At 37.9% G+C, this 27,010-nt stretch overlaps 1 protein-coding gene across 1 annotated transcript in view; it reads left to right on the top strand.

Moving 5' to 3' along the window:
- The window catches only part of FBN2 (fibrillin 2), a gene marked incomplete at both ends in the record, with an annotated part of 178,819 nt that overhangs the window by 97,256 nt on the left and 54,553 nt on the right, over positions 1-27,010 (top strand). Inside the window, 10 exons of the mRNA XM_082335529.1 lie at positions 7,216-7,335; positions 12,487-12,624; positions 13,867-13,917; positions 14,402-14,527; positions 17,559-17,786; positions 20,304-20,429; positions 22,796-22,924; positions 25,074-25,199; positions 25,921-26,055; positions 26,864-26,986. Coding sequence (XP_082191655.1) covers positions 7,216-7,335; positions 12,487-12,624; positions 13,867-13,917; positions 14,402-14,527; positions 17,559-17,786; positions 20,304-20,429; positions 22,796-22,924; positions 25,074-25,199; positions 25,921-26,055; positions 26,864-26,986 — 1,302 coding nt within the window. The remainder of the gene's footprint in view (positions 1-7,215; positions 7,336-12,486; positions 12,625-13,866; positions 13,918-14,401; positions 14,528-17,558; positions 17,787-20,303; positions 20,430-22,795; positions 22,925-25,073; positions 25,200-25,920; positions 26,056-26,863; positions 26,987-27,010) is intronic.

A 27,010-nucleotide genomic window follows, 5' to 3' on the forward strand; every position in this document is an offset into this window, starting at 1 on the left:
CAACTGTTTGGAAAGTGAACATGTGTTTACATTCAAAACATCTCATGAAATGGTTTAAATTGTGGCAGTATCAAATCATTCACTTCTTCACCCCTTCAGTTCAAAAGAAATTATGTTCCTTTATATTTTAGTACATGTGTGTTTCAGAGGTCACTTTTAAAAGTTAAAATTTCTTCTCTCCCTGTATGTTACAAATTAGTAGCACTTGTTCAGATTAGGGCTTTTGTTGTATCATACCCCCATGGATTTATAGTGCTCTGTCTGCTAAATTGTCTCAATGCCTAGTATCTCTCTACTATGTTCAGGTGAAATTTATTCTTCAGGATCTGTCTGTATGTTTAGTTCCCATGCACTGAAAGATTTCTAGCTGTGAAAACAGCTTACCATGTGCCCTTAATGTGCATGTGTTTTAAGGAATCTTCTAGACAGAAAAACTGGAATAGTATGGTAAAGGGAGATGTTCATTACCAAGATGAAAAGGCCATCAACTTCAGAGCATAATACTGACCAAAAGGTAGATGAATGAGATGCGAGAATGTAAACGATCCAGCCAACACTATTGAAATAAAGTATATCTAGATTTCCAAATATAAAACATAAATTTGTTTTTTATGGTAATAATAATAGTAATATTAATATACAGGCTTAAAATAAGGATTTGACAACAACAAAAATAAAGAAGTAGTTTCATGGTTGCATTGAGCCACCACAGCCTTAGGAAAAAAGTGATCTTTTCTGTCTTCCGGACATCCTTATCATCATTGCAGTCTGTTTTCTCTTGTGCTAAAAGTTTGGGGATCATGATATAGTGAACTAAATCTGGGAGTCCCTTATCTTAGATTTTTTGTGAGAGGGGGTGTAAGTAGAGAATAGCATGAAGGAGAGTTATTCTGGAGTGGAAATGAATTTACTAGTTCATTTGAATTAATAGTTCATTGAGGAGAGGGTGATTTCTTAGGGATAGCATTGCCAGCTGATATTGACTGCAAAACCATAGTACCAAAAAAAAACCCTACAGTTAAGATAAAATAGAATTTACAGAAAAGTATATGAAGAGAAGATACTAGCAGAAATCCAAATGGCAGGCGTGTCCCCTCTTAATGGCACCTTAGCACATTTTTCTAAGGAATGTGACCACTTCTAGGTTTTGTCTAAGGGAATTAGGGGCATTCCCCAAATTATCAGTTTATGAATCAATTCTAAAAACATGAATAAAGAACTACTATGATTTATTCAAACTAACACGCTATAGTGCCTCTGACAGTCATCTAGTAATACAAGAACTGAGATATTTCACAACTTGAGCCAACCTGAGCATGAAGTAGAAGATGTACACACACCTTATGTAAGCAGGTTGTTAATGGAAAGTAAAATCTGTTCTATTGTGAAAGAATAATTACTGAGATGATCGTTCAAGCTCATGAAGTAAGGCTATTTGGGTTTCTGTTTGGTGGGTTTAGTGAGACGTTAATTAGTGCATTTAATCTTGTTTCTTTTTTTAACTTTTTTTAAGATATTCATGAAAGAACATGTTTGCAATATTCGTACTATGTCTCCTGCAAAGACTAATGAAAGAGTATTATCTGATATTCCAAAAGATTCTAAAAAAGGATAGATCTGTCCCTGTCTCATCTCCCTTTCATGGTGGTCATCAGGTTTAGCTTGTTACTGAAAAGGAGGATATTTTGCCATCTTTGTGGAATAACAGTGACTGTGCTTCTCTTGGCTGTATTTCATAATCCTGTATGACTGCTGAACTCTGAGCAATGAGCTTGTGATTGGGCGTGAGTGCTGCAGTAATATTTAAAATAATAAAACTTTTTGTTAATGGAAGAAAGAAAATCGTGTTTTCTTATTTGGAAAAAAAAAACAACAAACAACTGATGATTAACTAAAACTTGAGATTTGTGAGAGTATTTTCTGTCTGAACATAGTTTAGTGTAATGACCCTGAAATACTTCTCGGTTTTTATTGTCTATACAGCAGAATCGAAAGGATTTTCAGTTTCTTTCAATATTGTTATCTACATTAACTTACTTCGGTTGTGAAGGATCTGTCATCTTCATTCTGAATCTCATAGACTGATGTTTAAATTTAGCTGCTCAGGTAAAAAAGCTGATCAAGAGGAGTTTGGCATAACACTGTCTATAAAACCTATTAAATGTATTACATTGGCAATAGAGGAATAAATCCATCTCTTTCTGTCCAAATTCTGTTTTTAAAGAAACACGACATAATTTGGTTTGGAGTTACAAGTTCACTAGTTGTAAAAAAACTTCTGTAGCCAAAAGCTTTGTGTTTTGCTCTGAAAATGCTCTGATGCTTATTACTTACAGTATATTTTTAGTTAATATAACTCTCATCAGTAACTGTGAAGAAACAATAAAATGCTTCACTATTTTCATTTATAGTTCAACTGAAATTTTTTATCAATTTGTTGTGGGGAATGGGGGAGTTGTTTGAGGTTCCAGAGTCTGTGAAAGTTGAGATTTTTACAACAAGCTCTGTGGTTTAGATTGCGTTTCCAGTGACATAACTAGTTAAACGTAAACCAGATGTGCTTTGAAGTTCATTTCCAGGAATGTACAGTGGACTGTTTTAGTTTTTGTTTCTCTGACATTTACAATGTACACTCGCTTTACTTAAGAAAAAAAATGGTTTTTACACAAAGCCCTGATAAATATTTTCATACATAGTGTCTTTTATTTTAAAATATAAAACAGTATTAAAATCAACTTGGTTTCTTGCTCACTCTTGCTAAAATTACCATTTAATATTATTATAAGAAGGTGTATGGAAACAATTTTTGGAGTTTCTTTACATTGTGCATAGGATACTTTTTTGCTTGATTCAGCAGAGCACTAATGCTGAAGTGCATTCGTCCTTTAATTTTTTTTTTTTCCTGAATGGTGGTTTTAGGGAGTAGTCAATAATATTTATTTTTATTTTATTATTTTATTATTTTAATATTATTTTATAATATTATTATTATAAATTTATAATATTTATAAACCTGTTAATACCCAAAAGCATTGGGTTTGGGTTTTGTTTCTTTTGTTTGATTGTTTGGTTGTTTTTTTTTTTCTTTTTCCTAGCATAGTGCTGAAGCATGTCAAATGCAGAAAGTAACAAACTATTTTTTGGGGGGTTAGAGGCCTAGAGCATAGTCACAAGTTTGTTTTAGAAACAACCAGAAGTTAATGCCTCCAGACAGGCGTACCCTAATCCTCAGTGAAAGCTGCTCTCCCTCTTTCTACTCCGTAGAGAGAAATGGGATGAGTATTCCTTCACCTGCATCAGGGCAAAGTGAAATGAGGAGGAGTCTGGTTCTGTGATACATCTTCCCTCACCCCTGGTCTTGGCGACCAACTTTCGCCATTCTCATCCCAGAAAATGGAAAGTGACTATTTGTCTGTCGTATCAATGAGGGGCTTGCACTGGCACTTGAGAAGGGTAGAAACTGAGACTGGGAGAAAAAGGAGGAGGAAGGATGAAAGGGGAATGTTACCTGTGGACAGCAGCAGCCTGGCAGATCGAGTCAGCTGTTTTGCCAAGGAACATGTTTGATGCAAACTTGAGTGAGGATTTAGACGAGATCGTCGGACTTTGGTTTGAAATGCACAAGCAGTTATCCCAGTCTAGAAAGTGTTCAGCTCTGACAATGGTGTATCATCTTTCTGTTCTTCCCCATTTTTGGTCACCAGTATGTTCAGTTTGAGTCTTTTTCTCTCCTTTCACTGTCTTTGGGCAGAAAATGAAGAACATGGCCTATGAAATCAAGAGAGCTGCTTCACTCTTCATAAAGTGTTGAACTTTAGATGCTTTGGCTCCTCTATCTCCACTTATTCACTTATCTTTGATTGTAGTTTTGGGGACACTGACTTCCAGGTGTGGCCCTCAACTATTTTTTGTAAGCTTTGGGTTTCTTGTTAACTCTGAAAACCTGAAATCCAAGATGTGTTTTCCTAGAAGAAAACTGATTGTAAACCTAACTTGCTAAGTATCAGGGAGAATTAAAGATAGGCATGATAACCTGATATTATATCTATAAATGTGAAATATTTTATGTTTCATGCATTTTTTTATATTCTGAATATGATTGAAGTGATGTTTTGGATAGTGGCAACTATCTGCTTATTACAGTGTTCTATCTTGCACATTCCTTGTATATGTGCAGACCCGTGTGTGGTCAGGCTGCCAGCTGTTAAAACCATGAGACACTTTACATGAAAATCACCTGTTTTCAGCTATAAATACCTTCAGCAGACTTCAAGCACTTGACCTATAATTTTCTTCACTGGGTGTCTGAGTCAGACTAGATTTTAATTTTGCCTTTAAAAAATTCAGACAAAACTTTTTGTTAATTTCCAAGAAAATGTTGATCTGTGTGTTTAGAAACATGCAAACCTTGTGGCCTTTTCTTTAAAAAGCTGTTGCTTCTCTGTGCTGTTGCTGCTTGAAATTTCTTGAGTAGTTTTTGTGTCAGGGTGCTGCCTCTTTACTCTGAAAATGTGTGGCCAAGCTGTTAGTCTCATTTTACATGGGCTTAGTGGAGACTGTTTTTAGTGTCCAAAAGTCCCAAAGATTCTGTGGCACAGATTATGCCTGGTCCCTCATGGGAACTTCTCTGAAGTTGCATCTTAGCTAAAAGCAGGGAAGAGCACTTGTAAGTGACTGGACAGACAATTGTACCTGCATAAAAGCAAAGACATAAATAAAGAGACTGTTCAAAGATCCCTCTGACCCACAACAGAGCAAGTATACAACATTACTTTCCAAAAATACTCTCTGCATCCCCAACAGTTGTGGTTTGGGGACTTAGGACACCAGAAGTAGGATCCTTACCTCATACAGACCTTGGTGAATTTATCTTCCATGAACTTGTCCAGACTGCCATTGATTAATGCAAGCTTTCAGCATCCTAGGGCAAGGATTTCCAGTTTCTCTACCTGTTGTGTAAAGAACCATTTCTTTACTTGTTTTGCTACCAGCCAGTTTCATTGGATGTCCCTTTGTTCTTAGACTTTTTAGGAGACAGTGAACATTTGATACCTTTGACAGGGAGAAACTATATGCAGCTTAAATGTTGTTCATTTTTCCTGTCTTTTCACTTTTTCTTATTTTTTTAAAGCTAGCCAAACTGGTGAAAGTAAGATGGCAGATGGAAAGGAAGAATGATGAGTTAAGATGAGTTCTTTGTGTCAGTGTGATCTGTTTCTAATTGTGGGAACCAGATATTTGGATTCTCTGGAAAAGCAGCAGAGAGTACTCTCCACTACTGGGTATTGCTGCCTGGGGAGAGAGTGGGAAGCAAGGAGCATACCTTGGATAATAAAACCTTAGGTAATAAAGTGTGAAATGTATTTACAGCAGGGAGAAGGGACGCAGAGCAGATAAATGTTGGTGAGCCTTCCAGATTGCCAGCTCGGATACAGAGGGACTTAGAGCTTACTCTGTCAGAACTAACTGACTTTCTAGGTCTACTTGATTACCTGTGTACTGCACTTCCCAGCACATCAAGTCAGTACACGAGCAGTGCCAGACCTGGCCTGGCCCTATCTCCTTGTACACCATGCTGCACTCTCCATAGTAAGCTGACTCAGGACCCAACCTGAGACAACACAACCAACTGTGTCTAAGCAGGCTGTTTGCAGAGAAACATGGAAGCTCTGCCTAATGCCCTACGGGACTACCAACCCATAGTAGGATGGGGCTTCCCAGCTTGGGCACTGCCAGCGCAGTTAGCCCAGTACAGCCAGCCATCGAAGCTGTGTGGGTGTTCATGTAACACACTGCCTTGACCCAATAAGGCCTCCTAGATTTTATATCTCTGCATCTGTGTATGGTTAATGTGTAAGCTGGGTAATCCACAAGTTTAGGAGTAGACTTCACAAACATAAAGCTGTGTCGCTATTCAAAAACTTGCTAATGTTCAAGGACAGGTCCTATTTGCTTTTTGTAGGTAATTCTATAAAGTAAAAGGACTATGAAAATCAGCTTTTAAATTAAATCCTTGCTTTTGGCATGAAGAGAGGGATCACAGTTTCCTAAATTTATTGTTTTCTGGGAATTTTCCATCTTTTTCTTTTCTTTCTTTTTTAAAATAATATATACATAACTTGGTATTTTAAACACCTATTCCTTCCTATGGCCCCAGAAGATCATGAAAGTATACATGTCTAGTGAAATGAAGGCTTGATGCATCATAACATATCAAATAACAAATGGTACCTTTTTCATGACTTCCGAAAAATAAGGAAGATATTTTAGTTTGTCTTGAAAATGATGTCTTGATGCTATTAATGTTTCCAGTGCTTAACTAGATCCTGCATTAATTTATCAGGCTATTTTAGTTTATGGATATGACATTATTCCTCAAGAACCGCTAGCAAACATAAGCAAGCACTGAACAGTTTTATTTCTGGCCCACCAAAGGAACTGTCTGGTTGAGTTAGAATGTATGGCTTGGTTCAGGATCCAAATCAAAAAATGAAATTGGTTGAGTTCAGGAAGAAATGGTGGATATGCATCTGCAATTGTTCTTTGAAAGAATTTGCTGGTATTGTTTTAATCTGAAAAATGATTTCACTTTAAAAAAAAAAAACCAGAAAATAATACTGTCTGCAGGGGTCTTATTCTTACATGTGAACAGGCTTAAAAAACTCACAGGGGTAATAAATAGAAGGAGTTAGGGGCTAGAGGGAAGTACCATTTACAGTATTCCAGTTTCAACTCCTGTTTCTTGAACACTTTCCAGAACTAGAGAATCGCAGCCAGCATTGTAATATTTTGCTTCTGACAGAGTTTTCTTAATTCTTCCAAAGCCTCATGGAGCCATAAATGACAGAAACAATAAGGCCTCTGTTTGTGCACTGCATGTTGTGGCTGGGAATGCATTGCATTCTATGAAAAAAGAGGTTTGTTTTCTCAAAGGACAGTTATAATTGATGCTGGAAAACTGTATAGTCCAAGTTGTTGGAAATTACTGTCTTTGTAGAAAAGAGCCATTTAATTAACACTTTCAAAATATGTGCAGCTATACACATGCACATACATGCCACCTGCCTGTCCCTATATCTTTTGAATGTCATTCTGGGGGTGGGGGGCAAATATACCAGGCAGTCTTGGCAAATCATGGTCCACAGCAGCATTTATATGTATATTTTCCAGAATCAAATCGTTGTTCTAACAGTGTCTTTTGTTCCTGGATTTTAGATATAAATGAATGTGAAAACAGTCCATGTGTCAATGGTGCCTGCAGGAACAATCTTGGATCTTTCAATTGTGAATGTTCACCTGGCAGCAAGTTGGACTCTACAGGACTGATATGTATTGGTGGGTATTTCCTCCGGTTATTTCCTCTTTTTCTTACTCACTTGAAAAACATTGATCATATTGATTAATTAAGCAAGAAAATAATGTATTTAGGTAATTTCCCGATGATAGCAGACAATATGTCTAGTTCTGTAGGTAAGACCAAACAAACATGTACTACTTTGATTGCTTCCATGGGAGCAGGAACAAACTGAGAGAAACATAATTCATGAGGATGTCCAAACTATGGTGAAAGTGGTGAAATACAGGTATCGATTGGTGGGTGAGAGCGTGGGGATGTCTTATTATTAACAGGAATTATCTTGTCCTTTGGGAGAATATGAGTAAAGCTATAAGTGATTAGTCTGGTCATCGAGAAACTGTGAAGCAGAAATGCCCACTCAGTTCTTTGGTCGCTTTTAAATCTGAGACAAGAAAGCAAGTAAAACTGAAGGAACATCTACTCAAATAGTGATAGGAAAGCACATGGCTTCTAGGGTTCAGGGCATTCTTCATAAACTGCAAAGACTGTCTTTCCTAGCTCTAAGGAAATATTAGTGGCTTTTGCATTATAGCACAATCTCATACTTTACCTCTTTTGTAGGAAGCTAGTAAAGGTGAATAAGACAGATCTGAGTTTGTCAGGATCCCTGCCACTGGAGCAGATATACATGAGTGTTGTCTTGGTTTTATATATACACATACACAAAATATATATAAAAAAATAAATGATGTTAACATCCTTTGAGGATTCTGTTGCATTGAAAAAAAAAACAGCACTGCACAAATTTTATTGGAGCTAGCAGTAACAGTTGTCTGCAAGATGTCATTGGCATTTTCTTTGGAAGCCATTCATTAATATTTTTTTTCTTGCCTTTCCAAGAAAACTCAAAGGATTGAAGACATCTGTACTTCTCAGGTGATTGCAAGCTGCCATTGTTTCATCGTATTTGTGTAACATAATTGAAGTCACCGTAGGATATGTGGGATAAGTGATTGGAGTGTCATTAATAACTGGAGGATGCTAATTTTAAATGTTCCTCTTTATTTTAAGATGGATTTGTCTAGCATTCTTGGTTCAGCTTTCTTGCCTTGCCAAAGTTTTCTAAAGATAGGAAATTGAATGCAAAGACTCAAGTTTCCATTTAATGATTGAGTCTGTCTGTGCCTTAATATGTTTTTTAAGTGAATGTTACTTTTGAGCCTAAGCCTTCTCTTAGATTTCCTTGTAGCATCACTGGCCAGTAAAGTTCAGTATTTTTTTTGTTCTTTTTTACATTTTGCTAATTTCTTGACATGACCACACTGACCTATGCTTTTTTGTACTGCTTATTTTGAATCTTGTTGTATTCTCACATCCAAAGGTGCTACAAGTTCACTAAGGGCCTAATTATAGGAATGTTCTGGATTTACTTTGTAAATGGTTTCCATTGGAATGTTTACAGTGTGAGGTCCCATTTGGCCTGAATATTAGTGATAAGTAACATAAAACATAAACAAAAAAAAATACCTGAACAGTCAGATAAAAAGTGAAGAATAGGAGCCACCTGTATACTGTGAGCCTAATCATTATTTTTTTGCATTGTCCAAAATCGTCTCAGGAAGAGTTTTCTGTACTACATGTGAGACTATGTTAGGACTGAAGGGTCAGAAGTACAGCTAATGCAAGACATACAGATTTATACTGTTAGAGCCTAGTTGTATGTTTTTCCACCTTGGCAAAATTTCCATTGGAATTGGTAGTGATGAGAGGAGGGCAGACTGGATTATTGAAAAGTAAGTAAGGGGTTGGAAGTTATAGGTAATTTACTGTGTGAAAAATTTGCAAATGCTCTTGTCAAATGTATGCCATTTTAAATCTCTGCAGTAGAGCAAGTTGTTTTTTCCCCACTACCACTGCAGTGAAAGACTTGTATACTGAATGTATTTGCCCTAATTTTTTTAGCGGATTGCTCCTGTAAAGCATTCCTGTAGCATCAGATATGAAAAGCATATGCCAAAAAATACATGTATGGCTAAAGTAGTATTATAGTTTGGAAATGTGTAGTATTCTTTGTAACAATGATCAAAGTAAGGTAATGTCAGATTCTGACTCCTCTCTAGTTTTTCTTTCATTTCAAATTGGCTTTCATGTCAGAACCAGAATCAGTCCTACATTTTAAGAGTCAGTTTTTCTTTCTTTCTTTCATGATGACGATTAAAGTTATTGAAGTTAAAAATGGCACAAAATATTTAAGTGAAAGCAAGGACAACAGTATCGGAATAAAAAAGGATTAACATAACATCACTGTTAATTTTATTTTTACAATGTATTGTTCCAATGTGTTTGTTGCTACTTGGTTGTACTGCTCGTCTTATTTCATTGTCTCGTGGACTCAGGCCATGTACGGCACGTTGGACTGATCTGATATGGAGAAGCTATATGACTAATGCATGTTCTTTACTCAGTTTGTGGACAGAAGACTTCAGTCTGTCAGTTCCTCTGGTTCCTTTGCTCAGTCTGATCAGCCTCAAGGCTGAAGAATCAGGTGGCTTGAGCCATTTGCATCCACATTACCTGCAGAAATTGAGCACAGATGTGAGCCATTTGTCTCTTTCTGTGAACTTTCCTAGACAGAGAAAAAATGACTTGCTCAAATTACAGTCAGAATTCAAGTCACAACATTTGTGCTCAAATTTAAGCTCAAACGTCCAGCAAATGAGGGTTGTTAGTTCAGCAGTTATAATAAAAGCATTCAGCAGAAATGTTGACATATTTTGAATTTATTTTGCTTGCACACTGACAGTGTTTGCAATATTGAGGCTGCACTTTTAGAGGAAAAAAATTGAATTGTTTTGAAATACATCTATTGGGGGTACAAGTGTTGCATTGCTACTTTGGGAATTGCTCATGCAGTAGGGATACTGCCATTTGTGCTTTTTGAAATATGCACGTAATATATGCTTTTTATGCATATTTTAGTCAAGATTTGTGGAGTTCATACAGTGCACAATAAGTAGGCTGCCGTCTTCCTGTAGTATGCATTTATTATTCTTCAAGTCAGAATCAAAGAGATGCAAGCAACAGAAAAAATGCTTTGATGCTAGATAATAACGTTTTCACCAAAGCAGAAGTCACAGTGACTGCCCATTGTAGATTTCTTATGGACAAGAGAGATTATGTAAAATAAAGGAAATTAACTTGTAGCCTGAAAAAGATAAGACAAGCAGACTTTGGCAGGATAACGTAGATGCAGCTGGTGTAAGGAAAGTCACCTGCTAATTTGTATAGTTTATATCATTTTTGAGATATTAGTTTGACTTTTCCATCCTGTAAAGTTGGCTACTAAAACTAAATAATATCGAGCTCAAGAAACTTCTACTGAATAAAGCAATGGAAGTGTTGACATTTTGATAACATAAAGCAGAGACATCAACAAATGGGCAGCAAGCTGGATGAGGCGTAAAAGAGCAGCTAAAGAACCTACATTCCCTCTCCCGATGTTGGTCTCTGAATTTGGGACATATGATGACGAAAGACATGCCCATCCAATGACTGGGTAAGAGCTGACCCAACTAATGACTGTCCAGGTTTTGTCTTCGGTCTTGTTATGTTAACCCAAGTCTATTAGCTAAAGGCTGATCAAGGTGTGGAAAAGATGCCTTTTCCAGTCTTCTATACCCTTCGTTGATTTGTGCACTTGTTTAAGTGCAGTGTTCTGCCCCACATGTTTGAAACCAACATTAACCTAAATAATACCAGTGTTTTAACTGTTAATGAATTATGTTGCCCAGTTTCTAGGGCTGATTCCAGTCACATTCTTGGGCCAAATTTTTTCCTGTTACTTTAGCCAAAGAAGGGTTGTGCTCTTTATAGTCTCCATAATTTCATAACATGACAATTTTGTAGGAAAGTTGAAGTTGTTTGAAAAAAGTAAGCCGGAATGATTCTATCTTAAACACACCGCTCCTAAACGTGAGGTATTAGTAGATCAACATATATTAGATCAACAGCACCTAATGATAGTTTGGCTTTTTGTACATACAATATATGTAAATCTTAAAGCCAAATCCTATTCCTCTTTCATTAGTCATCTCATTCAATTCATCTGGGCCACTTGCTTAGCTTTGAACTCCCAGTATGCACATGCATTTAAGCTCTACCCAGGCTGACCTCCCAATCCGGGTTAGATCTTTATATACTGCTTTTGCTATCTGATCACAAAGGTTGTTAATCTGCTTCAAGAAATTTTATACCATTTGAGTGTAACATTGTAAAGGTGCTGAGCAAAGGTGCTGTAGGTACAACTTTTAAAGTATTTAACTGATTTAGAATCTAACTGACATTTTAAAAAACGGCTTGGGCACTGAAAGCATAGATTTTAAGACTTGAAGATTTGGGTACCTAAAAGGAAGGATTTCAGAAGATTTCAAGCAGCAGAGACAGCACTTCTGGCTGAAAATCTGCCCTCTGCTCAGTGGCTGTCTAGCCTGGGCAGCAGTCAGGAGGTGCTGCCTGATGTGGCTGGGCACTTACTGGAATGGGTTTGCCCTGAGCTGGTCTGCGTTTCCAGCCTGGCAATCCAATTTCTGATTCAGGAGCTGAGTGTGCTGGGGCTGAGCCCTCAGGAGCAGAGAGTGGAGTATAACCTAACAGGCATGTTCAAAGCATAGCTAATGCATCAACAGAACCAGACCCCTAAAAGAATATAGCACACCCCTATCCCCCACATGTGTATCTTTTTTTCCTTCCCGACAACCTTGAAGGTTCACCAAGTGAGAGAGAGGCAGGAGCACCTGGATTTCATAACCCAGTGGTCTAGGCAGTCAGCTGGAAGGGGGAGTCCCAATTTGTGATCTCTGCTTTTGTTGTAACTCGTGTATTTTAGACCGATCAGTCTCTAGATAAAATATATAAACAAACCAACTGTAGTAACTGGAGGACCTCTGCTAGCTGTGCAACCTGGACTATAAAATGCCTCAAACAGTGTGCTCTGTTGCACACTTTTACTTATCGTGCCTATTACTTTCCACCACTTCTAAACTGAAATGTGTACAAAGTTACTCTGATGTAAGGTTTTCTTTTAAAAGAGAGCCTGCGCTCCCTTGGTACTCTGTCTACTGGTAGCATGAACATGGCATACCAGCTCTTTTTGCTGTGACAATTCCATATTGCTTTCTATTCCACTGCAGATAGCCTGAAGGGAACTTGTTGGCTTAATGTCCAAGATGGTCGCTGTGAAGTCAACATCAATGGTGCCACACTGAAATCTGAATGCTGTGCTACCTTAGGAGCAGCTTGGGGCAGCCCTTGTGAGCGATGTGAATTAGGTATGCTCTCATATCCTGCATCTTTTGGGAGAAGAGAGGAAATACTACGAGATAGATTCTCATCATTTTCTGTATAGAAAACAAACAGACAACAAAAAACCCATGAAATGAAGTTGTCTTATTTGGCATCACTTGTAATCTCCGCTATCAGGGATCATTCTAATAATTTTGATGCTGCCAGGAAATAACATGTGAATAAATCTTTTAATAATTACATGTTTTGTCTCCACAGGGACTGTGCATTGGGGTAGGGAAGTAAGGACTACAATAATAAAGTGAAATATCTGGTAAAAGTCTTGAGGGCTTTTTATGTTGCGGACTGTTAACACTTTTTCCAGCTGTTTTCAAACACATAGTTTATGTACAATTATTGATTGCAGAATAGTCCTACTATTAGATTAGAGGGCTAGGTCTAGAAGTTGGAAGCAGGAATTCTAACTGTGCTCTAGTTTGTGGGAAAAATACTGTGCCGCATTCTCCCCATAAGGTTTGAATAATGCCACTTGCAGCTGAAACAGTGTCAGGACGTTTTAGCCTTTCATTTTTAATTGGAACAGTAACTGTGGGCACATGTATCCCATCTAACAAGCATGGTGCAAACAACATCCAACAGAGCTCTTAACTGTGCAGTGCAGCATCAAGCAAAGATATTACTTTGGACTCCAGGAAGCAGCATGGTCAGGTTAGACTGGAAAAACTAATCAAAAACTAATCAATCTAGAGAGCTAATTAGCTCAGACTGGGTACATTTGACCATTTAATTTCCGAATCTCTAACTAGTTAAATTTCAGCAAGCTTTTGTATCACTACATCATGCGACATTTGACATGCATATCCTAAAATAACGTCATTGCTCAGATCCTTTATTAAGCTGCAGTGCGAAAAAAGCCTTTAGTGATAACTGGCATCACTAAAGCTTTAAATCTTCAGGCAACTTGACAGGAAATTTACCTTTCAGCTACATCTGAGTGCAGAGATTGATATGATTAGGTGCTGAGCATTCTGGTCTCCTTTAAGGAAAGCATATGAGAAAGTAATTGTCTAAGGTTTAATTTCCTCAACTATTCACTTGTTGTAAGTAACATGTATGAGTCAGTACATTTCTTGATTGAGGCTAGAGCGCTCACCACCTTATACAGCCAAACTATTAGAGAATTGCTAAGATACATTTATTTTTTAATTATTTACTTCTATATTGCTATCATTCTAAAGCAGTGATATATCTTTCTGGCTTGATTCCAGACACAGCTTGCACAAGAGGATTTGCCAGAGTGAAGGGTGTTACCTGTGAAGGTGAAGTTTTTACTTCTTACTCAAAATGTCACTTTTTTTTCCTTTGAAAATGAGATAAAAGGGGATATATTATGTTGTTGGTTTTGCCAGGCATGACCATATTGACCTTAGATGAACGCCTTCACAGTTACTGCATGTTGGGAAGTATTATGTTACACTGTTTGTTGGAGAATGTCAAAATGATACAAAGAGAATGGAACTGCTCCTTCAAAATACATTTAATCCCTTTAGTTTTTCCTTGCTCTCAGCCATATCCATCATCTTGTCTTAGAGAAGAGAATGTGGCATCTTAGTGCCCTATGACTTGAAGATCTTGCAAGAGTCCCTTGAGACTGAGCCAGATGCTTGTTCAGAACAGTGTTCAGATCCTAATGCAGTATGGATGAAAGTCTCTTGCTTTCTTTACTGTAGCTTAAATTCTCAATAAAGCTGTAGCTGTCTCCTTCGAGTTAGCATATAACTCAACTCTTTGTTTCCCCAACAGATGTAAATGAATGTGATGTTTTCCCGGGGGTTTGTCCCAATGGGCGGTGCATTAACAGCAGAGGCTCCTTTCACTGCGAGTGCCCTGAAGGACTGACGCTGGATGGAACAGGGCGAGTGTGTTTAGGTAAGAGCACACTCAACTTTGCCAGCTTTTTAGCTGTGTCCAACAATTGTCCAAAGTCATTCTCAAAGGGGTGTGAAAGGATGTTTGGTTTGTTTCTGAATTCCTCTGAAAGCAGTTTGTTAAGCGCACGTTTTAGTTTATGCCTGCTTAGGTATCAAGTGCCAGTTCAGGGAAGAGCTGTTAATCACTTGGGGGAATATGAATATTTGTGTTAAGACTTGTTCTGCCCACAGTGCAATCCATAGGTTTCGCTAGAGTACTGCCCTTATTCTGACTCCGTTCATGAACAGAAATGTCTGATACACGGGGAGCTAGACAATAAGGAGTCAGCTGGTCAGCCAGCAGCTTGTAATGCAGTGTGAACGGTGGTCTTCTCTATTGCTATCATCCAGTCATTTTGTGAACCTCAGATACTACCTTGTAGCACGATGGTCAATTGGTCACCTGGTACAGATTGGTCTGTCTGAAGGTAATCAAAATGAGTGTAGACAAAAATAAGACTTCATCTGTGTTGTACAGATTAGTGTCTTCTACTGACAAAACATGATGTCCGTGAAGACATATATTTGTCTTGCAAAGACTTCAGGTATAAAAAATACTGAACCCCTGTGTAAGTGCAAGAAAACAGAAGTATCTTGTAGCAAGTGTAGTTAGTGTTATTAGTCTGCATCTTTAGAAATCAGTGGTCAGAGATGAAAAAAGATAAAGTCAGGGTACTGGATGTTTAGAATAGAATCTGGAATCCATATTGATTTTGTTTACCGGTTTTAAGGACTGTAAAAATATGATTACTGACAGCATTGATTTAAGAAAACAGTGCAGCAGAACAAAAAAAGTTTTCAGCCCTTGCTTCATGTCAAGAGTTTTCCTACTCTAACCTTTATGTTTTTATTTCAACAGTGTTCTCTTTCCTGAAGCAGATTCAAATTTAAGCAAACACTTGCTTTAATTGCTCTATGCCTTACCAATAGCTCATACAAACAGTTACCAGGTTGTGGGGTTTTTTAATGTGAATGTAATTCTAGAGATATTTACTAAAATAAGCAGAATTTTTAAATGCAGCAGATGTGTACAATCAGTGTAAATGTCTCAGAAAAAAGAAACAGTTCAAAACCAAGTCTGCGTGGATGCACATATCTGTTATGTTTGTGCATATCATATGCAGTTTTGCATGTTAGGTTTTACTTGATATTCCACCCACCCCAACCCCCCAAAATTAGTAATTCTGTTGCCAGTCACTGGCATCTGTGGCCATCAACCCTGTATTATTTCTCAATGAGAAATTTGATAAGGACAGGTGTGAATTTGATTGTGGTTGATAGATATAATGAAATGTTGGAACAAAGGAGACATTTTCAAGCAAGACACAGGATTCCTTTACCCTCAAAGCCATGTTCCCTTTTCTTATTTTAATGAAAAAATGACCTATTATATTACAAGACATGTGCCTTCTCCTCTGCTACACAAGCACTGTGCATTATGTCATGTATTTCTGAAATATGTTTATTTCCTGCATGATCCACTACAGTGATTTTAGTGCAAACAAATATTTATTAGCAGTATGTTTGCTGAATCTCTGGAAATGAAAATAAATATGATCATGATGTGGAATAGTTTACAGGAAACCATGAGTATTCTTTGAACAGTTTCCATTTCTTATTCTTGCTTCTAAATTGTTTAACTTCAAATCTGCATGGGGTAAATTTATATTACGAATCTGCGCAACTTTGAAGGGCATGTATGGAAAACAGTTCAACAGCTCATCTGTGTTATTTTTAGATTTTGCATCTTCTCCAAAGCTTTTTGCACTAAGCATTTAAGAGTTCTGTTAGGTTTGCTAAAGCCTAACTTCCAGTCCAGTATATCATATGAAGTATCAATGCTTATATTTATCCTGAAAATACAGCTTGACCTGCAGTCCATTTCAGTCAGGAGGCTCTAGAATACGTCCAGAAGTTATTTTATCAGACACGGTGTGTTCTTGTGATCTTCCTTACACACTGAAAATAACTCTCTTTTCCTGGAGAGCATTAAGCTACCAATAAATTTCTGTATAGTATCACAGACATCTTCTCTAGCATTGCTGTAATTGATACTGCCCCATTGTCCCAGTGCTGTCATTGATTTCCCATTATTGGTATTATTTGCCAGATTTTTGGAATTTGGGCATAGAAATTCTCCTCTGTTGTAGAAATTAGCATGTAAAGACTTAACCCATTTTTAATGCCAATTTTATATTTTAACAAATACTAACATTTTTTCTAAAAATTTTAAACTATTTTTCTTTACTGAAATGCAAATAGCTGAAAAGTGTGGGAAGTACTGATGCTTTCAAGTGGGTTATTATTGTTATTTTTTACTGTATGTGAGATATAGCAAAGCTGATTTTTTCTGTGTACAGACCAGTGTGTGGTACTTTTCCTGACAGCTGGGTATGCAAGTACAGATTTTGCCTGCACATTTGGTTCATCTATCTTTTGGTTGACCTGCTTTTCTGCAAATGGGACCCTTCAATGTAACCATAATTAATTTTTCTGGAAACCATATTGTTTTCCCCTGCTAACTGGTGTTAAAGTAAGCCTAAAAACAGTCAGCATTTTTTTTTCTGTATTCTTTGTCTTATTAAAATAATTTAATAATATAAACATAGGTTGGAATATTTTTTTTTACTATGAATGCGGATCAATTTGTAAATGAGAATACCTGATACAATACAGAAGTACATGTCTCAGATTCACAAACGTAAAAAGCACAATCATGTCAGAGTAATTGTATAACTTGATGTTGGGAGACAACAAAAGAAATGCTTCTACTTTTATGTGGTACAACAGAGATCCAGAAACTTAACTATAGTGTGATATTAGCAACTTCGGATGATTGAACATTGTGCAGAAGTGTAGAGTCCTGAGCAGAAATCTGTCTTCCAGAAACTGAGCCTCACATGTACTCGTGCCTCAGAAAAAGGTGCTTCTGAAAACCAGAAAACTTTAGCAAAGGGTGAAATGCCTATTTGTGTTTGTAAAATGAGCAGATATTCGCATGGAGCAATGCTACCTGAAATGGGACGAAGATGAGTGCGTTCAGTCTGTGCCTGGCAAGTTTCGTATGGATGCCTGCTGCTGTGCTGTGGGGGCTGCCTGGGGCTCTGACTGTGAGGAGTGTCCTAAGCCTGGCACCAAGGAATATGAGGCTCTGTGCCCCAGAGGTCCTGGCTTTTCCAACAGGGGAGATATTCTAACTGGCAGGCCATTTTATAAAGGTAAGGGTTCCTTCTTGGATCTAAAAACGAATTATAGGTACATCTGGGTGAATATTCTAAGAAAATGCCAGGATTTGTGTCTATGTTTCTTATGTACTTGAGATGAGAGATGTTATAAAGATGTTTGCCTGAAAGAGCTGACCTTACAGGTGGGAAACTCTCTGCTTGCATGGTGCTCAAGAGTGTTATAGGAGCCTAAGAGGGAAGGTGCAAAGTTTGATTTTGGCAAGGAGAAAAAAGAAATGACTGTGACAGCACTGAAGGGAGGGGAGCTCTAAATGATGAGAATAACAGAAAATGTGCACCTATTTTAAGGTAGTGCTTTGCAAAGAGTGAGCTGAGGGTCAGATGAAGTTCCATAAAGTCAGGGAGTTAAGATGTAAATGTGAAATATTACTAAAATTTGGCCAGGGTTCTCCAAAAGAGAGACTGAAGAAGGATGGGTTCTTTCTATGGTTTGCAGAACTAATAACTGATTAAAAGGGAAGGGTGTCTGTTGCATTAAAATTATGATGGCAATGATAATGAGGAGCTGCAGTGATTAAGAAGTAAATAAAAGCTTTTTGTCCAGTTTTTACTAGCTTCACCTCCTGTAGAGCAAAAACAAAACTGAAGAGGCTGGAAAATGTTAAAAAAACAGATCTGAGATATTTTAGTTGACTGAGATCTGAGATGAAAAACTGTAAATTTCTGTGTGCAGAAGCTGAGGTGATCCAGAAGTGTTTTAGTATTTAATTTATTTTAAAAGGATGTATTCTGAAGCATTTGTCTTGAAATATGTTGAGTTGCTTGAGAAAACTTTAACAGATTGGACCTCTGCTCCAACATAATTAAGCTCTGATTTTCAGGAGTTACTATTCTCAGGCAAAGCTCTGAATGTTCAGTGGTGATTTACTAAACAAATAAGGAATTTAATAATAATAATAATATAATTGTTTATTGTTATTAAAATATATTTAATTAGAAATAATACATTCTTAATTATTTAATGATAATAAAATCTTGTCTACTCCAAGATTTTTGTAAGGTTTTGCTTCTTGTTTCTGCTTTTGTATTTGGACCACACTTTTCTTCCATTGACATTACTACATAGGACATAGAAGTTTGTTTCATCAAAGATGATTCTTGGGTAAGGACATTAATCCAGCAAATTATATCATAGAGTGTAAGAAAAGCTCATTCAGGTTTGTGAATGCTATTGGGGGAGTGCATATGAGTGAGGATGCTACATGAAAAACCTTTATTTGTCCTGTGCAAGATACTTTAACAGCCTGTGTTATCCAGCTGTCCAGCAAAACACATTTAGAAGATGTGAAACATTTCATTTGATATTCTACAAAAGAAAAACTACCCTTTTCTAAACTGAGCTCCAGATATCACTCTGGCACTCTCAATTTTAAAAAAAAAAAAAAATCAACCAGGTAATAGTTGCATCTTTTACAAGCTGGCTCAGGAACACCATGAATATTCGTTATGTTAAAAAGCAGAGCACAATACACATTGGCATCATGGGCAAAAGAGTCTCAACTCCAGGAATTTCACTGAATTTGGTTTATTGCTGATTACCATAAACTTTTAATTACTGGTTTGGGTATCAAGAAGCAAAGAAAGCATAAACAATTCAACAGGTAGGGAAACATCTTTTCTTCCTTATCCCCAGGCTTGGCTTCAGCCCAGCACCTCTCCTCCACCCTTCCTGCTGTCTGACCCCCCTAGTCCCATGGATGAGGCAGTTGGCAGCACAGGGCCTTGGGGACACTATGACGGTTTCTCTTTGTCACCCTTTGTTGCTTAGTCTTTTCTTTTGCTGCTCCTTCCTTCTTACTCATTTCTTGTGCCCTGGCATGGGCTTCTCCATGGGACAGAGGCCCTCAGTGGTGTTCCTGCTCCAGCATGGGTTATCCACAGCCCATGCTCCTTCAGGATGTCCCAGCCCCAGTGTGGGTCACTTATGTATGGTAGTCCCTGGGAGGTGTCCCTGCCCCAGCATGGGTCACCCATACATCATGGTTCCTCAGGGATCTCCCTACCCCAGCAAGGGTTGCATGTGGGTCATAATCCCTCAGAGATGTCTCTGCCCCAACATGCATCCTTCATGGGCCACTGTCCCTCAGGTTGTTCCTGCTCCTGCTTGTGTCACTTATAAGCCACAGTCCCTCAGGCATGTCCCTTCCCTGGCATGGATCAGCCACAGCTGCAGTCCCTCAGGGGTGTCCCTGCCCTGACATAGATCCTCCAGGGGTGGCAGTCCCTCAGGGGTTCCTCCTCAGACATGGAGTTCTGCCTTCCAAGAGTGCATTTCCAGTCATGTCTCCAACAATGTCCCCTCCTGCTTGCCTCCTCTGTTTCGTTTTTCCATTCTAACCTGTGTAGGAAGAGGCCATTCCTCCAGTCCCCTGCAGTCCAAACCCTGCCTTTTATGCCCAATATAGTTGATAAGAAGGAAGAGGAAGTTCACGTTAATTTTATATATATTTCTGCTTAAGAATGCTCTTTTATTTTGTTTTTATTTCATAGATATCAATGAATGTAAGGTGTTCCCTGGTATGTGCATGAATGGTAAATGCAGAAACACAATTGGAAGTTTCAAATGTAGATGTAACAATGGGTTTACTTTAGATATGGAGGAAAGAAACTGTACAGGTAAGTCTTGCATTTTCCCCTTTTTTTTCCTAGAATCGTAGAATAGTCCGGGTTGAAAGGGACCATGAAAGATCATCTGCTCCAACCTTTTATAGGAAAGGGAGCCTAGATGAGATTATCTAGCACGCTGCCCATCTTGAGAACATCCAGTGATGGGGACTCTACCACATCCCTGGGGCATTTTAAAGGAACCTGCACTTGTTACATAGCTTGGTGATCTGGAAACTTAATGTCATTAATTCCCTTCAGTTTCTAAGAGCTTGATCTTTGGACAGAATGGCCAACTGTCTTAAGTTTCCCTTTCAGAAAGTGATTCTTTAATAAATATAACATTCTTCTTGTACACGTACATTAGGAATTTTTTAAATTGGTGTTAAAGATACTCAGGTCATGCGCTATCAGTACAACCTGAAAAATCAATAAGGATCACCAGCGAACCCCAAGTTCAATGTTTTAACATATAGATTAACTTAATTTACATTCCTTACTCTCTGGTCCTTGTATTACCAAACGAACTTGGAGACTCCACTGCAAATTAATTTTCCTTTGGATTCAATAGCCAAGCACACACAGAGGTACCTCTGCAATTCTGTCATCAGTGCAACGTTAACTCAAGAAGAGACATGCATTTAATTTAAAAGTTTAATATTTTGTTATTTAGTGCCTGGAAAAACTGAAACAGAAGATATGCTTGATAGTTTTCTGGTTATGAGAACCTGGATGCCTGCTTTGTGGGTGGCTCTGTGCTGAAAATGAAGGAGGTTTTGTTATACCACCCAGGCATCTATGAGTGTGTCTGAGTAATATGAAGTGTGGGTGGTAAGGCATGTTAACTGAGGTTGGTCTGGATGTTAATGTTGCCCTAACTGGTCATTTCCTTGTTTTTATAGTGATTGCATTGATGAGAAATGCATTTAACAAACTTTATTTCTAAACTAACAAGAATAGGTCAGAAAACTTCTCCCTACAAAAGCTTTTTTTGGTTCTGTTTTCCATTGAAAGTTTGTTCTGATGAAAATGTTCCACTGAGCAGCTGTAGAGAGCCAGATTTTATTAAATGGAAGACTTTTTTCTTTTAAATTAGCAACAAAATGTTTTATGAAGCCTGCAGGAGGCCAGATACTCTGTAACATCCCAGGCCCACCAGATGGGTCACCATCCAACACCTCCACACATCTGTGTGTGAGTACTGAACTATCTTCACACAGCAGAAACCTGACCATGGGGAGTGACGCAGAGGCAAAAGAGATTCTTGCATGGGGTGAAAAAAGAACTGTTTTAAATCTTTAGCAGTTTCTTTAGTTAAGCTTATACTTGCCTAGTTTTCCTCAGCCACTTACACAAATGAGTCTACTGCCCGGTTCACCAACTTACTGCAAAGCTCTTCTCTGGTTCCTTGGTCCCTGGACTTCTTGGATGGCAGAACCAATCCTATGTCCTATGCTGGACTAATGTGTTCATTGTTTCAAATATTCTGTTATTTTTATTCCCTGTAAAGACTTCATGATTTCTTAATATGTAAAAATTAATGCCAGAGTAGTGAATGAAGCTGAAGGTAGAGGGTATAGTGGAGAACATGAAACAAAGACCGTGAAGCTTAGTTCACCCCCAAAACACTGGATGGGCAGTAGAGTAAGGAAGAGAGAAGCCTGGAGAGATGTGAGGAGATAGTAAATAACGGGCTATCCAGTTCTTTCCAGTCCTGTCCTTCAACACTGACCTGTCTCACTGGATCATATCTATATTACAAATTCCTCTTTAGCTTCCTGCCTCACTACTGGTGTGTCTTACAAAGAGCTCTTCCTTCTGTTCTCTTTTTACCTTCTACAAACCTGCTATAGTTTTCCACAGTAAGTTTCATTCAAACTTAACTAATAAGATAACCAGTGAATGGTAAATCTGACTTTCAAAGGAGCTACTTTAATTCTGAATGGAAAAGGTATATGTCAGCTTATAATGCTATTACTGGAGAAATGTGTTCATAATAAGCAATTTAACATTAGTGGCACGGTAGTCATGGAGTCACTTGGTACCGCTGTAATAATAACAACTCAGAATTTGTTACAGTTAGTAATTTCCTTAGAAATCTAACCTTAAATTACACTTAAAGGAAGCCTATTTGTTACATAGTTTAATCTATAGTTGAGAGCTCTGAAGGCATTGCATTATGAGTCTGTCACAAACTGTTTCACATAATCAGATATTCCATTAAATATTAAATTAATTTCATTTTTTCTCTGTTGATTTATATACTAGACATGATTTCTGTAGAGTTAATTTATAATGGCCAAGTGTTCACTTTTGTGAAGAGCAGGATAACCTTAAATTCTGTTTGATTTTTCTACCTCTCCGTTACTATAAAATAGACATTGATGAGTGCAGGATCTCCCCAGACTTATGTGGAAGTGGTACTTGTGTCAACACTCCTGGAAGCTTTGAGTGTGAGTGCTTTGATGGTTACGAAAGTGGATTTATGATGATGAAGAACTGTATGGGTAAGTGTTGTCAGAATGACCTGGAGTCTGTCCATTTACTGTACAAAGCCTGACTGTACTCTGTACTATACAGCTCAGCTCCACTGAACACTTCATATGTATAATTATTGTGACTTCTTGAACAAATGAGACAGATGATACACAATTCATAGGACAGATAACTAAACTAAGCATGTAGCTTTGCTTGTTCTTTTTGCTAAGTACTTTTATACATTTCTGTACAGATATTTTATAATGGCAGCAGCTATTCATTCCTGTAGTTTAAAAATGGCTAATAAATTATCCAAACATTTGGTAAAATTAGGAATAGAAGGCTGGAGTTTCAAAAGTAGTGTGATTCACTTTTCCTTGATTACTCTAGGACTCAAGAAATTCTGAGAGCATTTCCTGAAAAATCACATCTCTCTAATCTGTCTAAAGGTGTAAGAATAGATAGGGAGACACTAAAAGTTACTAGCCACCTTAAAAAATCTTGAGTTAGTATTGTGGAGTACTTAATAAAACTTATCATGAAATATATAATGAAAATTAAAAGTCTGAGATTTTCATCTTGATGAGGCTGAATGGGTCCTCCTCCTTGCCCTTCTTGAAGATTGGGTTGACATTTCCTCTCCTCCCACTCTAAAGATCCTTGCCTAACTTCCATGACCTTTCAAGGATGGTCAGTAGTGGCTTCAAAAGGACACTGGCCAGCTCCCTTTCAGCACTCATGGGTCTTTTCCATGTCCTTTGTCCTTAGTTCCCTTCCCCTATTTCCCCTCATCTTTTTGCTGTTGCTGTTATACCCTTCACACCCCTTGCCAGGGTCAGCTCTTGGTGGTTTTGGCTTTCCTAACCCCACCCCTGCACACTCAGACAGTGCCTCTGTATTTCTCCTGCCTCAGCTGTCCCTGCTTTTGCCTATTTTAGGCTTCCTTTTTGTGTTTGAGTTTTGTCAGGAGCTTCTGTGCTCGTAACTGAACTCAAGTAAGTGGTCCTATGCCCCAGGCTATGCAGGACTCCTGTCACCTTTACTTGATTTCCTGCAAATTGTGACGCTTTTAGACTCCAAAGGTCAGCAAAAAATCATTGCCTGAATCACAGATGAACATAACAAAGAAGCTAAGCTGTGTAAGCTGAATAGCCTTCATGAGAGACAGAGTACAAATGCAGAGAATCAATACTGTATAGTGGAGATAGATACATTATCTGTAAGGCAGAGGCAGAGAAGCAAGATGTCAGATAAACAAGCAGAAAGTGAGGAGATAAGAAGAGAAATGACTTCCTGAGGGCCTCTTGCAGGAACTGAGAAAGGAAGGGCATAATGTTCAATGAAAACGCTTTGGACCTGTGAGGACTATCCAAGCAGGAGTATAGCAAAAGAGGTGTTGAATTCTATCATCAGGCGGTTTCTCCCCTCATGTGAATAACCTGCAAAACTCAATGATATGTTGGCTGAATTCTCAGGCTAATGAAAAATAACACTAGTCTGCCTATCTGAATAAAAGTCTCTACTTTCAAGGAGAGGTGGCCACAATGTTTCCTGGAAATCCAAAAGCACGAGTGCATCCTGCACATTGAACATCTTTTGGTCATATTTCTCTTCATCCACATCTACAGTGTTAGCTGTTTTTGTCAGGTTTGTGAATCAAATATTCAGTTTGCCATTATAAGCTGTAGCAAGCATATTTCTCAGCCACACAATGACATATACAGGCGTTATCTAACTGAATGGCCATCTAGTTAAAAGTTACACATCCCCATTATTGCATCCATAGACAACAATTTGAATGCATACATAAATGGGTGTCTGGTTGCATTAAGAAACACTTTTTTTGAAAATTTCATCACTTTAATACATTGTTCTAAATGGCAACCATCCAAACAGTTGCTGTCTTTTTTTGTGTCCTGTGTCTGCTAAAATATTTAATTTTGAATGATGAATTTCTAGTTTTCTTGAGGGGAAAAATACCCATTTTTAGAGGTAATAATGTATAGTTTTTTGTTTGCACTGTTATGCAATATGAGGAAAGGAGCAGCACTGCTTCAATGAAACAATGCTTTTATTTCTGACCTCCAGATTTTGTCACTTACAGACACTGAGAATTGCTTTTCTCTTTGTTTGTCCTTAGTAATGATTTTGTATATTTTAATCATGATTTCTTCACAGATATTGATGAATGTGAACGCAACCCTCTGCTGTGTAGAGGTGGCACATGTGTGAACACTGAAGGGAGTTTTCAATGTGACTGTCCTTTGGGACATGAGCTGTCGCAATCACGTGAGGAATGCGTAGGTGAGTTTCAACTCAGAACAGTAGTCTCCAGCTTTCTAAGAAGAGTGGTCATTTGTGCTATGAAAACTTCTTGTCTCTGGCAAGGATAGGGTCTTAGGAATATCTTGTACAAATTCATGCTCCTCCTTTATATGAGTATCTTCAAATTAAAACCTTGTAGCAGATCCTGTAAAATCTCCAGTGCCATTAACTGCTGTTGGCTTAAAAGAGGAGTATTTTACGAGGCCTCTTAGGGATTATTTAGCAACTCAAAGGACTGTACAACTCATGTTGGCAGCTTTCAAGTAAAATACATACAAGCTCAAAGGGAACTTGGTTCCTACAGTCACAAAAAAGTATTGTCCCTTATTCAAATGCAGCTCTCCTTTTTGCACATAATTCACCAAAATGGTGAAAAAAATGCAAAAAACATAACGCATATTATCTCTTTGGTTTCTGTGTTCGATGCATAGTTGCTTCAAGAGTTGGTTTAAACCAACAGACTGCACAGTTAATGCTCACAGACCAGGAACAAAGAAGATAAACCTTTGGACGCTGGCTTAAACATACTGTTCAGAGCTCCATACCTTGAACTGGAACAGGCTGAGAACAAGACAGAAATTGAAAAAGCCTGAAAGCCACCAGTTTAAAATTTTACCTCTCACTGTCTCTCTCTGGCATGTGAGCAGTTAGAGTCTGCATTCTGAATAACAAGTAATTGATATGAATGGTTCTTTTCCAGATGTAAATGAGTGCTCGTTAAGTGACAATCTCTGCAGAAATGGCAAGTGTGTGAACATGGTTGGAACATACCAGTGTTCCTGTAACTCTGGGTACCAGGCCACTCCTGACAGACAAGGCTGTGCAGGCAAGTGTTGTACACTTTCACCTATGTATTTGTGCTACAGCATATATTGTTTCATCTGTCTTTGTTTTTATTTCATTTCCTATCTTCCTTTTGAAACTGAGCAGGGCCATCTTCTCATCTGCTATTAGGCATATCATGAACTATCATGGACCCTTCTTTTATCTTAGAAACATAAAGAAGGTATAAAAAGATTGTCGCTGTACTGAACTCTGCAGAATACTTTGAGAAAAAATATTCTTATGGTACTACCCCATTAAAATCAGAGGCATGAGCTAACAATCAGAAAATATTGCTTGATTTCTTATCAAGCAAGAAAAGCCCCATGCAATTATAAGTTTCTCTTTCACTTTTTCTCCTTATTGTATACATCTCTTAAATCCTTTACTATAGTAATACTGAATTATGTAGTTGTCATCACATCGGTAAGGAGAACAGAGGTATTGAGAATTTTTGTTGGTTTTGTTTATTTTTTTGAAAACATATACATTTGTGCTACTTTTCAAGCTTTAATGAAACCTAAGTTTCTCAGGGTTTTTCTTTCTTTCCTTTCCACACGTTGTCTTTTTCACTTGTTTTTACGTCCTGAGTGGTATATATGAACAAAAGCAACAGTTAAAAGTAGCCACTTGCTCCCACAGATGAAAATCCAGTTGAAAGAGAGAAAGCTGACCAAAACAGAAATCAGAGGCAGTAGAGCGAGGATAAAAATTCAGAATCATATCACTGATAAAATGTTTTCTCTACTAAGTAAAATGGCAAGAGAGGATGACTTTTCCTTATAAAAGTAGACTTACTACTACTAATGTTGCTTCCCCAGATATTGATGAATGTATGATAATGAATGGAGGCTGTGACACCCACTGCACTAACTCAGAAGGCAGCTATGAATGTAGCTGCAGTGATGGCTATGCTCTAATGCCAGATGTCAGGACATGTGCAGGTAGGTTTTAATATCGTAGAACTT

The sequence above is a fragment of the Platalea leucorodia genome (genome assembly GCF_965183815.1).
Source record: "Platalea leucorodia genome assembly, chromosome: Z".
Taxonomy (NCBI): domain Eukaryota; kingdom Metazoa; phylum Chordata; class Aves; order Pelecaniformes; family Threskiornithidae; genus Platalea; species Platalea leucorodia.